The sequence below is a fragment of the Sciurus vulgaris genome (assembly GCF_902686455.1).
Source record: "Sciurus vulgaris genome assembly, chromosome: 7".
Lineage (NCBI taxonomy): Eukaryota > Metazoa > Chordata > Mammalia > Rodentia > Sciuridae > Sciurus > Sciurus vulgaris.
In genome coordinates, this window is record NC_136467.1 from 149,412,094 (window position 1) to 149,425,201 (window position 13,108).

The 13,108-nt window shown below is 40.9% G+C and overlaps 1 protein-coding gene across 3 annotated transcripts in view; it reads left to right on the forward strand.

Annotated features, from left to right (window-relative positions):
- The first annotated feature begins 370 nt into the window (after positions 1-370).
- Positions 371-13,108, forward strand: part of RNF144B (ring finger protein 144B) — a 149,243-nt gene continuing 136,505 nt past the window's right edge. Inside the window, exon 1 of one of the 3 annotated variants that reach the window (XM_079147096.1) lies at positions 371-502. Coding sequence is in view for 1 of the 3 variants with exons in the window: in XM_079147093.1 (XP_079003219.1) it covers positions 9,807-9,839 (33 nt within the window). In the remaining 2 variants the exon portion in view is untranslated. Of the gene's footprint in view, positions 503-526; positions 752-9,148; positions 9,840-13,108 lie in introns of those variants that run through there. The other 2 variants (XM_079147097.1, XM_079147093.1) reach the window with 2 other exon arrangements.

Here is a 13,108-nt window from a genome sequence, read left to right on the forward strand (position 1 = left end):
AGTAGTGGGGATGTCGAGGATGTTTTGCATTTTTAAAATAATAAAATGAAAGGTTTGTTTTGGTAAAATCTAAGTGACTGGCAGGCGAGTCTCAGAACGCGATCTGTACAGGAATCCCGAGCACTAAGTGATGTTGTGGTAAAGACAAAAGAGAGAGGGCGGAGGATGAATGTAAATGCTGCCTTGAACTTCGGTGAACAGATCAAAGGTTTCAAACGGGTTTTCTGAGGTTGCCCAGCGTCGGAATTTGCAGGCGCACTTGCGCTGCCTCCTTCCTAAGGGGAGTGCGCTTCTGGGGGAGGTGCGCGCAGCGGCGCGAAGGCCGGAGAGGGGCCGCGACCAGCGCGGGGCACCGCGGGAGGGGCGAGCGGGCGGAGGAGGCCGGGCGCCCGCAGGAGCCGCAGGAGGGGCCGAGACGCCCGGAGGCCGAACGCCTGCGCCGCCCGAAGCCGCGGCTGGAGCCCCTGCGCCCTCCTGCTCGGTGCGCGGACCTCGGGCTCAGGTAAGGGCGCGGGTGCCGCCCTGCGCTGCCGGCCGCGCCGTGCCAGCTGCAGATTCGGTCTCCCCCGCTGTCACCTTCTGGCCGGGTCCGGGGATCCCTCGGCGCCCAGCGTGTTGCTCCGCTGCCCGCGGGACCCCAGCCGCCTCTCCACGGTGCACCCGTCGCTTTCTCCCCGTCCCGGGTGGCTTCGGAAACGCCGCGCCCCGGGCTCTGGGTTCGGGGAGACGGGAGGTTCCCCGCCTTGTCCAGGTGAGTGGCAAACGCCGACACCCCGATTTCCCCCCGGGGCTGCAATGCTCTCCAGGCGGAGAACTCGCAACCCCTTCCTCCGGGACACACCCGTCCTCCGACCCTGCCCTAGCTTGTGAGCACACTGACTGTTGATCAAGGTGGACGTACCGCCCTCCTATCTGCACCCAACAGTGGATGGGGTCCCCCTTAAAGACGAGGATCGGGCCACAGGTTTCCTGAATGACAGCGGTGCTCGAACTTTATCACAGCACAGAGCTCTTACTGGGCGTGGGACCCCGCCCTGAGATCCTGGTTCACATCTGGGGGGGGGGGGTGTGCCCGTGTGTGTTGCATTTAAAAAGCACCTCAAGTGATGGCGAAAACCCCCTCCAAAAAAAATCTACTCGAAAAAAGCCAGTAAGGGGGAGAGAAGGGGCACCCAGTGTGGCCAAGCCGCACCTGGAAATGTTAGAGCAGAGTGGCAACAGAGAAAGCCAGACCTCCAGCTGATGAATTTGGTGCGGTATCTGTGGTTCTGAGACGACAATTTTGGGAAGGGAGGGTTAGCATTCATTTAAAATTCTACTGTCATGTACAACTAATTAGAACAAATAAAATTAAAAAAATAAAAAATATATATAGGGTGGGGAGAAATGCCATACTTCGCAGAGACTTGGTTGTAGAGTAAGCTTTTACTTTAAAAATATTTTTATTGATGCATATAATTATACAAAATAGACGAGTTAGCTTTAAAATATCAATTGAAAAATTATCAGTGCTGGTACCTGCTAGGCAAGCACTGTACCACTGAGCTACACTCTCCTGGCTAGGTCATCACAACTAGAAATGGCTGAGGGTGTGGCAGGGTATGGTGGCACATGCCTGTAACTTCAACTACTCCGGAGACTGAGACTGGAGGATGGCAAATCTGAGGCCAGACTGGGCAACTGAGTGAAACACGGTCTTTAAAAAAAAAAAAAAATGTGATGTAGCTTGCTGGTAAAAGGCTTCAGGGTGTTCCATCTCTAGTAACACACACACACACACACACACACACACAGAAATAAAAGAAAAAAAAATTCTTCACTCACCACTCCCTTGACTTGTCAGTTTCAGAATACAGGCCGCTGGTAGTTTTTAACTGTTGCTTACTTTAAGACAAAAGACTCAAATGGATTATTATTTCTAGGCACCAGGGGAAGGAATGATTATTTGCACTAAACTCTTCTACCTTGAATTGGTTAAGAGAGCCTACAAATTACATTGTATTTACACAAATGCTGTTCCTCCATCTTTCACTTTGCATGTATGCGTATCTGCTGCTTTTTGTGTGGGTCCGTATATGTACCTGAGCCATTTTAGTGCCTATCAAACCATCAGAAGGTGACTCCCAGGGGAAATAAGTATTGCTGTTTGTTTGTCTTTTGGTAAATTGAGGTGAAGGACTAATTTTTTTTAAATCCTGCAAAAATAGGTGTAATAGGTATAATATTAAAGCAAGTATTTCCTTTTATGAAATGAAATGCCTGTTATGAAATCAGGATGATACTCAGTACTTGCTTTCAAGGATGTTGAGGACAAGCTGGAGACTATAAAGCCTTTTGAACTTTTAAGAAAAGACTTGCTGTCTAGTTATTGAGCCAATGTGATTGTTTTCCTGGCAAACTTTTTTTCCTTTCTAAAATTAACTCTCCCCCAGGAAAAATAGTGCAGATGTACATGATTCAGCCCAACCAAGGCTAGAAAACACTGTGTTTGAATTTTAAAAGTGGCCTTAATCCATCCCTATAGATCTGGTGTTTGCAGCCCATGCCACAAAACATGCAGAAATACTCACTGCTTGCTGACTTTTGCAAAATGGTGGTTTAATGAGAGTAGTTATGGACAGAGTACAGTATCATATTATAAATTTTATTGGTTTAGGCAAAACTATTATTATTTTCCTAAGGTTTTTGTGTACATGTGTGTACGCTGGATCTGGGACTTAGCATAATTATATATATGTAACATATGTTTTTAATAGGAACAAAAAACCCACAATATTTTTCTCTGTGGCTGGAACATTGTAAGCATTAGGTTTTGATTACTTTTTTCATGGAAATTTTAATGTGACAGAACTAAGAGCCTCAAGAAAATGATTCCACAAAGTTCTATTTGGAACTAGAAGTTTTTTTTTTTTTTTTTTTTTTTTTTTTTTTTAAGATATTTGAAGTCCTTAGTCTGCTCAATGCTCAGCCTATGTGGAATAATCCTTTGTAAGTAAGGGTGTTGGATCCAGTTCTGGCAGCCTCAGAGGGTAGATGATTAGACCCTGCCACTCTTCTGCAGACCTTTAATTTAGTCTGTAACTTGATGCTTCACTGACCCCACACTCTCCCTGCTACACTAGCTCACAGAGGAATTGCTGGCACTTTGGACCGAATTTTTTTTTTGCCTCCCATCAATTAGAACATGTATGCATAGGTTGCAGAATGCAGTTACATTTTTAGCTCAGTAGGCAAAGAAATACCTTTGGCTACAAAGAGACAAGGCTTCCTGTAGCCTGAATCATGAATTGCCTTATTTCATTGTGCTGTGTTAATTTCCCAGTGATTCAACTGTGTAGAAATAATAGAGTCATAGAGCATTAAAATTGGAAGGCACTTTACAAGTCATCTAGATTTTAATCATTTCTTTCTACACATGAATATTGAAGTGCTCATCACCATAATCCAAACTTTGAGAATGGACAATAAATTTTATATCTTTCCAGTTCTTGTAGTAATGAGTATTTTGTTCACTTTGAAATGAATTTATATATGAGTTCAAGAATGTGGCGATGGCAGCAAAGTATGTTGCAAATCTCAGCTAGATTTCCGCTGAAACTTGAAATGTAGCATTACAGGCAATGTAGGTCATTTGAAAGGCAGTGAACTCTAACATCCTGGATTCTTCATTGCACTGGATGCTGACCACTTCAACTGGCTGACAGAAGAAAAACGGTGTGCTAAGACATGTGAGTGTAAAAAGAAGGAAGGAGAGCAGGTGTGTGTGTGGAGAGCGCAGCTTATTAAGTCAGCAACATTCAGGAGTGCTTAACATTCAGACCTGCCCCAGATTTTAACCTAAAATAATAAAAATAATCATTGGAGTTTCTTACCCTTAAAAACTCTACCTAATTAAGCCTTCCCCTGCAAGTCCAATTTATCGATGCTTCTATCTTTCAAGATCTTCTATCTTGAAGATCTATCTTCCTAAGAACCTAAAAATACTTCTGAGAATATTTTTCCTGGGAATATTTTTCTTACCATTATAAAAGCTTTATGCTCATAGGTAGGCACTAGGGAGGTTTGAATTCAACTTCTAGAGATCATACCGGATATAGAGAAGTATCTTGCTTGTACCACAGTTTGCTACCATTTATTGAGCACTTTACATACATTAAGACAATGTCTTCCCAGACCTAAGAGGTAGCCATTATGACCCCCGTTAGCTTTTTTATACCTGACATTACTTTCTTAACAAGTACAAACTGTTGAGTTTGTAGGTGACAATATGCTAATTTTGGGATATCTGAGATATTTCCTAATTCCAAAAAGGCTTTATAAAGTCTTCATATATTTTTATACTTCAATTTATGTGTATTCAATGTATGAAACTCAACAGTCTTCCATTGATTTAATGATTAAAGACAACTACTACATCTCAAACACATGTTCCAAAGTAGCAGCAACCTCAGTGACCAAGATGTCCTTAAAAATAGACTTTCTTTATAATTTCATGCAATTTTGGTGGTTCACATCTACCAACATGGCTAATTTGCACACTCTTACTGCTCTCTCAAGGGTGATGCTCCTTCAAGGGTTTTTAGAAATTCTTTTAGTTTGTCCTGCCACAACAGTTACAAATTAAAACATGTACTACTTAACTAAAGTTTACTTTCTTTTGTGTTTCTTTATATTATAGTTAGGATGTCCTATTTGTTTTGTTTTGAGAGTGTATATGTTTGGCTACATTTTCTGTGAGTTTCATTTCAGGATAATAAAAGGGTAACCTATAAAATATTTGTCATAAAAATGAGCCTGGGTCTGATGGAACTGAAAGTCATCGTTCTATAAAAAGTCTATCTTACTGGATGAGACAAATATAACAATTTAGCAGCAAGACCTTTAGTTTCATGAATTTCTATATTTCAATCTGCTACCTTTAGCTTTTGTTATTTATTCTGCTTGATTAGCATTGTCTTGGTCCTCCTAGTGTCTACTGTTTTTTCATTCTACTTTAGACAGGTTGTCTCTGTTAGTCCTTTAGAATTAGGAGTCAAGATGGGTCCTGTGGCATGTGGTGTGGACCACTGTCTGACTCCATGGTCAGATAAAAGGAGAAGTCACAAATTAAAATGTGTTGAGATTTCTTTCACCACTTCAGAGAAAAGAGAAGAGAGCAAGAGACAGATGAGAATAGAAAAGGAAACTTTGACTCTAAAAAATTTTCCTTATTTTAAAATGCTTGAACTTCATTAACATAGAAACCTCTTGTCCCAGTACTTTAGCTTTCTTTAAAAAATATTTTTTTTAGTTGTCAATGGACCTTTATTTATTTGTTTATATGTGGTGCTGAGGATCGAACCCAGTGCCTCACACTTGCTAGGCAAGTGCTCCACCACTGAGTCACAGCCCTATAATTCAGCTTTTTGTCTCTGTAACAAAATACCTGACGAAGACCACTTATGAAAAAGAAAGGTTTATTTAACTCACGGTTCGGAAGGTTAAAGGGCACATGCTGGCACTGTTACAGTTTAGTGACGTTTCATCCTGGTGAATAGAAAGCTGTGAGTGTGTGTGGGAACAAGCACGTGACTACATCTTGAACCAGGAGCAGAAAAAAAGGACAGGCAGGGCCAGGTTTGCTCCTTTTATAACTGTCCTCTCAAAATAACTCAAGGAGTTTCATGTCTTTTATGGCCTAAGGTCCCACCTCTTGGCAGGGCCACCCAGGGACCAAACGTTTAAACACAATGAAGCCCTTTGGGGGACATAAGCCATATTCAAACCATGGCACCCAATTTTCAAATACTTTATAATTGTCTTATCATTAAAATAATTGCTTTAGAGCTGAAGGACAATGACCTTTGGATTTGGAAGCTTGTGGATTGAATACTTTCCTAACACTAAGTGGAAACTTTGGCAAATTTCTTTAGCTTTCAGGCTCATTTCCTTTTCCTGAAGAGCAGGGTTTGAACTCCTGGGAAAGGTAACAGTGGCCTCATAGAGCTATCAGGAGTGCATGGGGTGATAGTCCTATGGATTGTCAGAACACAAATGGGTGATAGTAGCCACGCATGAGGTGGCCCAGCGGGGGTGAGGAGTGTGAAGAGTCCTTCAGTAGAAAAACTCTGAGGATACAGAGGAGTCCGCAGCAGGAGGCTGAGGAGCGCCGAGTGCAAGAGAAAGACCAGGAGAGAGTGAGGCTGGGGCTGCAAAGGAAATACAGAAATTTAAGATGAGAGGAGCTGTTATTAGAGTCATATATTAATTATGAAGATGAAGAAGTTGCCATTGGGTTTAGCAATTAGGAGCTCAGTGTGACCTTAACCAAAGGCAATTTCGGTAGAGATACAGGTAAAAAGACCAGCGGAATGATGAAAGAGTGTAAGATTGGAGAACTTCAGAAAAGGTGTTTATCCTTTAGGAGCAAGGGAAAGGAGAAAGAGGTCAGCAGCTCAGAGATACTAGGATCAGATAGGATCAGAGTATTCAGATTTGGGTCTGAAGGGTTACCCAAGTTTCAAAAACAAGTTAGAGACCTAAGGGGAGCCAATTTCAATTTTTTTCAATTAAGGGTGTTAAAAGCAACCATCTAACATGATCTTAGAAAAGATAATATTAAATTGAAAAGTTGAATAAATTAAGTTTATGAGAAAGTATCTCAGATCGTGAAGTTTTCTTTCTTTCCCTTAAGAATTTTCTTCCCAGGGTTCCAAGTCCATCTCTCCTTCTCCTTTAAGGTCCTGACTTCATCAGTGGTCTTCTCAGATGTTTCCCATGCCTTCTCTGCTGACTCTTTCCCATTAGTTTATGAGCACCGTCTGCTCCCCTTAGATCAGAAGAGATGGGGCGCATTCAGGGTGGTATGGCCTTAGACCACCCCCCTATCTTAGGAAAGCAGGGTCAGAACGAGTGAGGACTCGAATGAAGCAGCACAGTGGGCAGGACCCACCGGCATTTCTTTTCCCCAGAGCCCACCCTTAGACCTCATTTTCTGCAGTTGCAGGTTCAGTGTTGCTTATCCAAATGGCTTGGGACCAGAACTGCTTCAAATTTTGGATTCTGGAATATTTTAATATGCATAAAATAACTTGAGATCCAAATCTAAACACAATATTTGTTTATGTTTCATGTATGCCTTGTATACACATAATGTAAAAGTAATTTTATATAATAGTTTAGAGCACCAGTGTTTGACTATGACCCATGAGGTCAGGAGTAGGATTTTCCACTTGTGGTGTCATACCAGTGCTCAAAAAGTTTCTCATTTTGAAGCTTTTTGGATTAGGGATGCTCACCCTGTATATAACTATTGGGAGTGGCTTCTAGGAGTTTCCATGTCAACAGAATCTGTGTGTGGGGTTTATATATATAGATGCTTACATACACACATGCATATAATACACACATACATATATACACATACATATACATACACACATGCATATACACACATATACATACATGCATATACATACATACATATACACATACATATACATACACACATGCATACACATACACACATGCATACACACATATACACATACATACATATACATATGCATACACACATACATATACATACATATGTATATATGGATATACATGTGTGTATATATATATGTTTTTACTGAAAAAATAAAGATAAACCAATTGATAGAAATATGAGTATACATGTAATCGGATGTTAGAATGGAACCTTTTTAGTTTCTGTGTTAGCTGTGGCCCAAGACAATAAAGGTCACATTCCAAAGTCAAGAGAAGAAGTCAGCTTTAAATGCCCACCACACCGTCAGATTACCAGCCTTCCTTAGATCATAGTATCTGACTTGGTCAAGGAAGAATTTTCCTGCTGCCTCTTCCTCCCCCATCTTATCCCCAGAATGAGGGCCTGGGTTCAGAAATTGGAGTCACCTAAATTAGCAATATGGAGAGAGCAGTCTTTCCATGTCCGTCTTTCCTGGACAAGTGGCCAGTGTTCAGCAGGCTATAGCTGAAGGAAGGAAAAAGTTCATCTTTACGTGCATGGAATAGTTTGCTGCATTAGATCGGACACATTGATAACAAAACTGTGATTGATATTCTAGACTTTGAGTGACTTGAAGAGTCTTTGGTGACTAGAAAGGTCATGTCAACTGTCCTGAATTTAAATCAAGGACAAGGAAATACCCAACCCCACATAGTAAACTTAATAGAGTTCTCCAGAAAAACAGAAGGGATAGACTATATATCGCTCTATATAGGGGTATTATGGATGCCGAAAATTCCCCTGATCTTAGGACTGCAAGTTAGAGAAACTGGTGGTTAATTCTGTTCAAGTCTGAAGACCCCACAACCAGGGGCTCCAATATCTGGGGGCAGGAGAAGTTTGTGTCTCAGCTTAAGAAGAAGAATTTGCTCTTCTGCTGCTCTTTTCCTTCTAGAGGCCTCTAATGGATTGGATGATGGCCTTTTGCTTTGGCGAGGGTGGATCTTCTTTGCTCAGACCACTGGGTCAAATGCTAATCTTTTCTAGAAACACCCTCACAGACACACTCAGAAATAATGTTTTACCAGCAACCTGGGTATTCCTTAGTCCAGGCAAGTCAACACAGACGTAATCATCACAAAGAGATAGTGGAGAAAGCATACGAAGTAATTTTTCGATTATGCCCCATGAATCCTGCTTGTTCATTATTATGGTCATGAATATCAAATCATTTATAATTTTCAATGATATGTAACTGAGGAAAGGATAGAAGGGAAGGGCAGAGATGATTATTGTAAGAATTAAATTTATTTCACAGAAATGTCACAGTAACTATTTGTGTTTCATAAATGATGCTAGGAGCATATTAATTAATCAATTTAAATACACATTAGGTAATTTTAAAATGAGGTTTGCAATCTGTTCCACAGCTGGGGAAATGATCTGAGATATTGCCTGTGTGTAATAAGCACCCAAGACATTTTACTCCGTCTGCTTTCAGAGAAGCACAGAAGCCATAAATGGCTAAGATTAATTGTTCACATTTATATTCTGTCACTGATCAATTAAAAAAAAAAAGTGTTCCTGTAAAAAAATAAAGATGATACCCATAAGCCAATAAGCTCTAAAACACACAAGAATGCTAATGGATTTATCTTTGCAGCATTTGGGAATTTTAAACGGGCTTTAAATTATTAGCTTCCTGATTATCTTCCAAGAATCTGTAATCTTATTCAATCAAAGTCTCTTAGTGGTAAAGAAGTGACAAGGGGACAATCCAAGTAACTTTTCTCTCACTGTGTTCCTGAAAGTCGAAAAGACAACTTGAAAAATACATGTGAGTCTCACGTGAAACATTTACAATGACAGAGAACAAGAGCAACTTATTCCACAGAAGTAGAGTTTGGAACCCAGAGGCAGGACATGGGATTGGCCTGAAAGAATGGAGACAGGTGGTGAGTTGGCAGGGAGACATGACTCAGTTCTCTGTGGTCCTCGAGGAAGCCCTTGCTGTGCCCTGAGGATCCTGAGGGCCTGGCAGTGTTGCTGTAGTGCTTTTGTAAATGCTGCGGGGAGCAACTTGGTGCAGGTACAAGCCAGAGTGCTAGACATAGGCTACCAGTAAGGCGTGTGACCTTGGAGTTGTCATTTACACCTGCTTTTTCCCTGTGGCCAAATTCTCTTGTCTCCCAAAGACTCCCACCTGCTGGTGTGCTGCAGCAGTGGGTTCCTTGAGTGAGGGCGAGACGTGTGAGGATGGTGGAACGGCTACTCCCGTGTCGAGTTCCATCAGCTCTGTCAAAGTTGGTTGGAAAGAGATTCTCCTGCTGGTTCTTGGGATGCAAGTCACCATGTCATGGGAGGGCCCAGAGCAGCCACTAAATTTGTGGTGAGTTGTTTCATGACTATAGAAACTAATCCATCCCCCACTTTCTCCCGTCTGGATTCTCAGAGTTGTCATAAGCAAATCCTGGAAATTCTCATTCTGTCTCCGTGTCTTTTTCCAGAAATTTTATTCCTCTATATTGTGCCCTGGGTTTCTTTAGGTTTATCATTAATTTCATGAATTCTCTCCTTCGCTGACTGTATTGATCAGCTTTTGCTCTGATAAAAAAATGTTCTAAATAACCTTGAAACATCAGCGGCTCATAACAACATTTATTTCTTACTCAAGTTGCACATCAGTGGCTGCAGTAAGTTCAGTGTTTCCACTCCAAACGTGGATCAAGTTCGGTTGCTCCCGTGGGCCTTCTCATCTGAGACCCAGGCTGAAGGAGCCCCTGTTAGGATGTGAGGTGCTTGTTGTGCACAGAGACTTGCAACAGCTTCCTCTGGCCTCTGCTTATGATGGCCAACACAAGACAGTAGCCAAGCCCAGCGTCAATGAGATGGAGAACTACATCCTTCCCAAAAGGAGAGGAGAGAGGCACTTTTGAACAACAGTAAGTGCAATCGACCACGATGGCTGTTTCTTTTTCATCAGTGATATTTTAAATTCCAGGTCTCTATTTGGTTCCTTTTGAAATCTCCTTGTTCTTTTATTTCATAATGTCTTAGCCCTTTGGATTCTGTTCCATCTCTTATCTTGGCAACCATTTAGAAAACATTAGAGCTGAAGTCCAGGTGTTTTTGGTGGAGTCATTTCCCTTTTGTTTCATCTGCCTACAGCATCTTTCTCGGGTGGGTCATTGGCCCCCGTGCTGCCTCATCATTGGCTAGTTCAACACGTGGGCCCCGCGTCCCTGTCTGTGGAGGTGTTCCTCTTGGCAGTTGTGCATTTCACTTGTAAAGGCCTGCGTGCTTAGTTTTGGATCTGGTTTCCAATGCTGTGTAGCTAGCGTTCACTTGAATTCCTTCCGGAGATCTAGAATTTACAAACTAGAGGTGTGTGTCAAATCCTTTTGTGGAACATTTTCAAAATACTCATGAAACCTTCTGATTTAGTAGGTCTGGGGTGTGGATGAGTATGTAGGCTTGGCAAAGTTCCCTAGGTCATTTGATGTACTCTTCTGGTTGAGAACCATTTCTTTAGTCTAGCCCTTTAATTGTATAGATGAGAGAGTTTTCTTGGAAGAAAGAAAACTGATTCTAATTTAAGATTGCCTTGGTTAACATAGGTAGTTAGCAAATTGAAGTCTTAATGATTCCATTTCTCCAGTTCTTTCTGAGCTCATATTTCACCACCATCAAGTTGCAATTTGGTTTCTGACTTAATGACTTGGGCTTTAGGTAGGTCTTTATTTTCAAAACAAATCTCTGTTTTTCTATAACGCTGATGAATGAACAATGCTCCCCACTGTGTTTTGGGTTCAGAAATCGTGAGACGCTCTTTAATTATAATGATCCAAGCTGTTGTAAACATTCACAGCCAGGAGGCAGCACCAGAGCTGCTGGACCCAGTGCTGAAAACCACACTGAAGTTTGTATGGTGTCCATGGGACAAAGACTCAGCCCTGGGCAGGAACACAGCTTTTAAAGACCCATGAAGTTTATTTTATATTCACATGCATCTAAAAAAATGAACAGCCTGTATAATCAGTGCATCTCCTGCCCTGGATATGTTTAATGGCTTTTTGAAACCAAATTTTGCAACATGGTTGATAAATCATGAAGTTTGCATAAATATAAAGTTTACTTTTTCAGATGGGCAAAGCAGGATCCCATAGGCAACTGCAAAGCGAGAGTGTCCTTTCACAGAGAAGTCTGTCATTTGTGTACGAGGAAGGAAGGTAGTTAATTTTAAACTTGGTTTAGATCATCTGCCCTCGTTGAGTATTATCTAACCAGGACTCTTGTTTTTTTTCACTCATTAGGTCCCCAATTCAGTTTCCTTCACAGCACAGGTCAAGATATTTAATAACACAGGATCTAAATAAAGTATTTGGGTTTAAGTGACTTGCTTCATAATTTTTCCTTTTATTAGGAGATAAAGGGAGACGTCATTTAAAGAGTCATATTTCTAATTTCACATGTTCCTTTTTCAAAGAGGAATTTATACCATTCTATTTCCATATTATATAAAAACCTAACAATTTTTTCTATAAATATTAGTCTGAATGCCCAGCATGGTAGCTCATGCTTGTAATCTCAGCAGCTCTGGAGGTTGGGGGCAGGAGGATCATGAGTCAAAGCCAGCCTAAGCAACTTAGCAAGGCCCTAGAGCAACTTAGTGAGACCCTGTCCTTAAATAAAATATAAAAGACTGAGGATGTGGTTCTGTGGTTAAGCCCCCTTGGTTTCAATCCCTGATTAAAAAAAAAAAAAAAAAAAAAAAAAGAAGAGTCTGAATGATCAGGAGTAAACATGAGTGTCCATATCTCAATTGATTGGACAGAATGACCTCAGTTCAGGTCAGGTGTTATGCACTGGGTTTTGTGAAGAAAAGTTACAGGATGCATTACTGTCTGGTAGAATGAAGTATTCTCTCGGCCTGGAAGAAAAGGGACAAATAAAAACAGAGAGAAATATATGACCAAAAGTTTATGCACCTAAACATAGCAATGTAGTCATGTCCAAGTGAACAGAAAACTTTTGCCTTGATTGAGGAAATTACTTCTAGATGTTGATGTGAGATTCTCTGGAGAAAGCTTTACGCCACCAGCATGCTGTACTTCCTTGAACTATGTGAGATGTTTTGCTTCTGTAACTCTTTTAAACAGCAGCAGCAACAACAAAGAAAAAAAAAAAAAAAAAAAGAAAGCGAAACCCCCACAATCAATAGATTATCATTATCCTTTGGATGGTAAGGTTTTTTGAAATTAAAATTTTTATATTCGAATGTTGCTTTTTTTCCTGTCCTGGGGATTGAACCCACAGGTACTTTACCACTGAGCAACATCCTCAATACTTTTTATTTTTTATTTAGATACAAGGTCTCACTAAGTTGCTTAGGGCCTCAATAAGTTGTTGAGAGTCTGGCTTCAAATTTGAGATGCTCCTGTCTCACCTTCTGAGTCACTGGGATCACAGAGATGTGTCACTGCACCAGGCTGAATGTTGCATTTTTAAGAGAAAATATCTTGATTTTAGTATTGATAATGTAACTAGTGAAAAAAATTTCTGTACACACTCCTAAATTTTTTTAGTTAGCATTACAGCTCTTATAAGACTAGACAGGTCCTCAGAAATCATTTAGACTCACCTGTGACTTCGCAGATG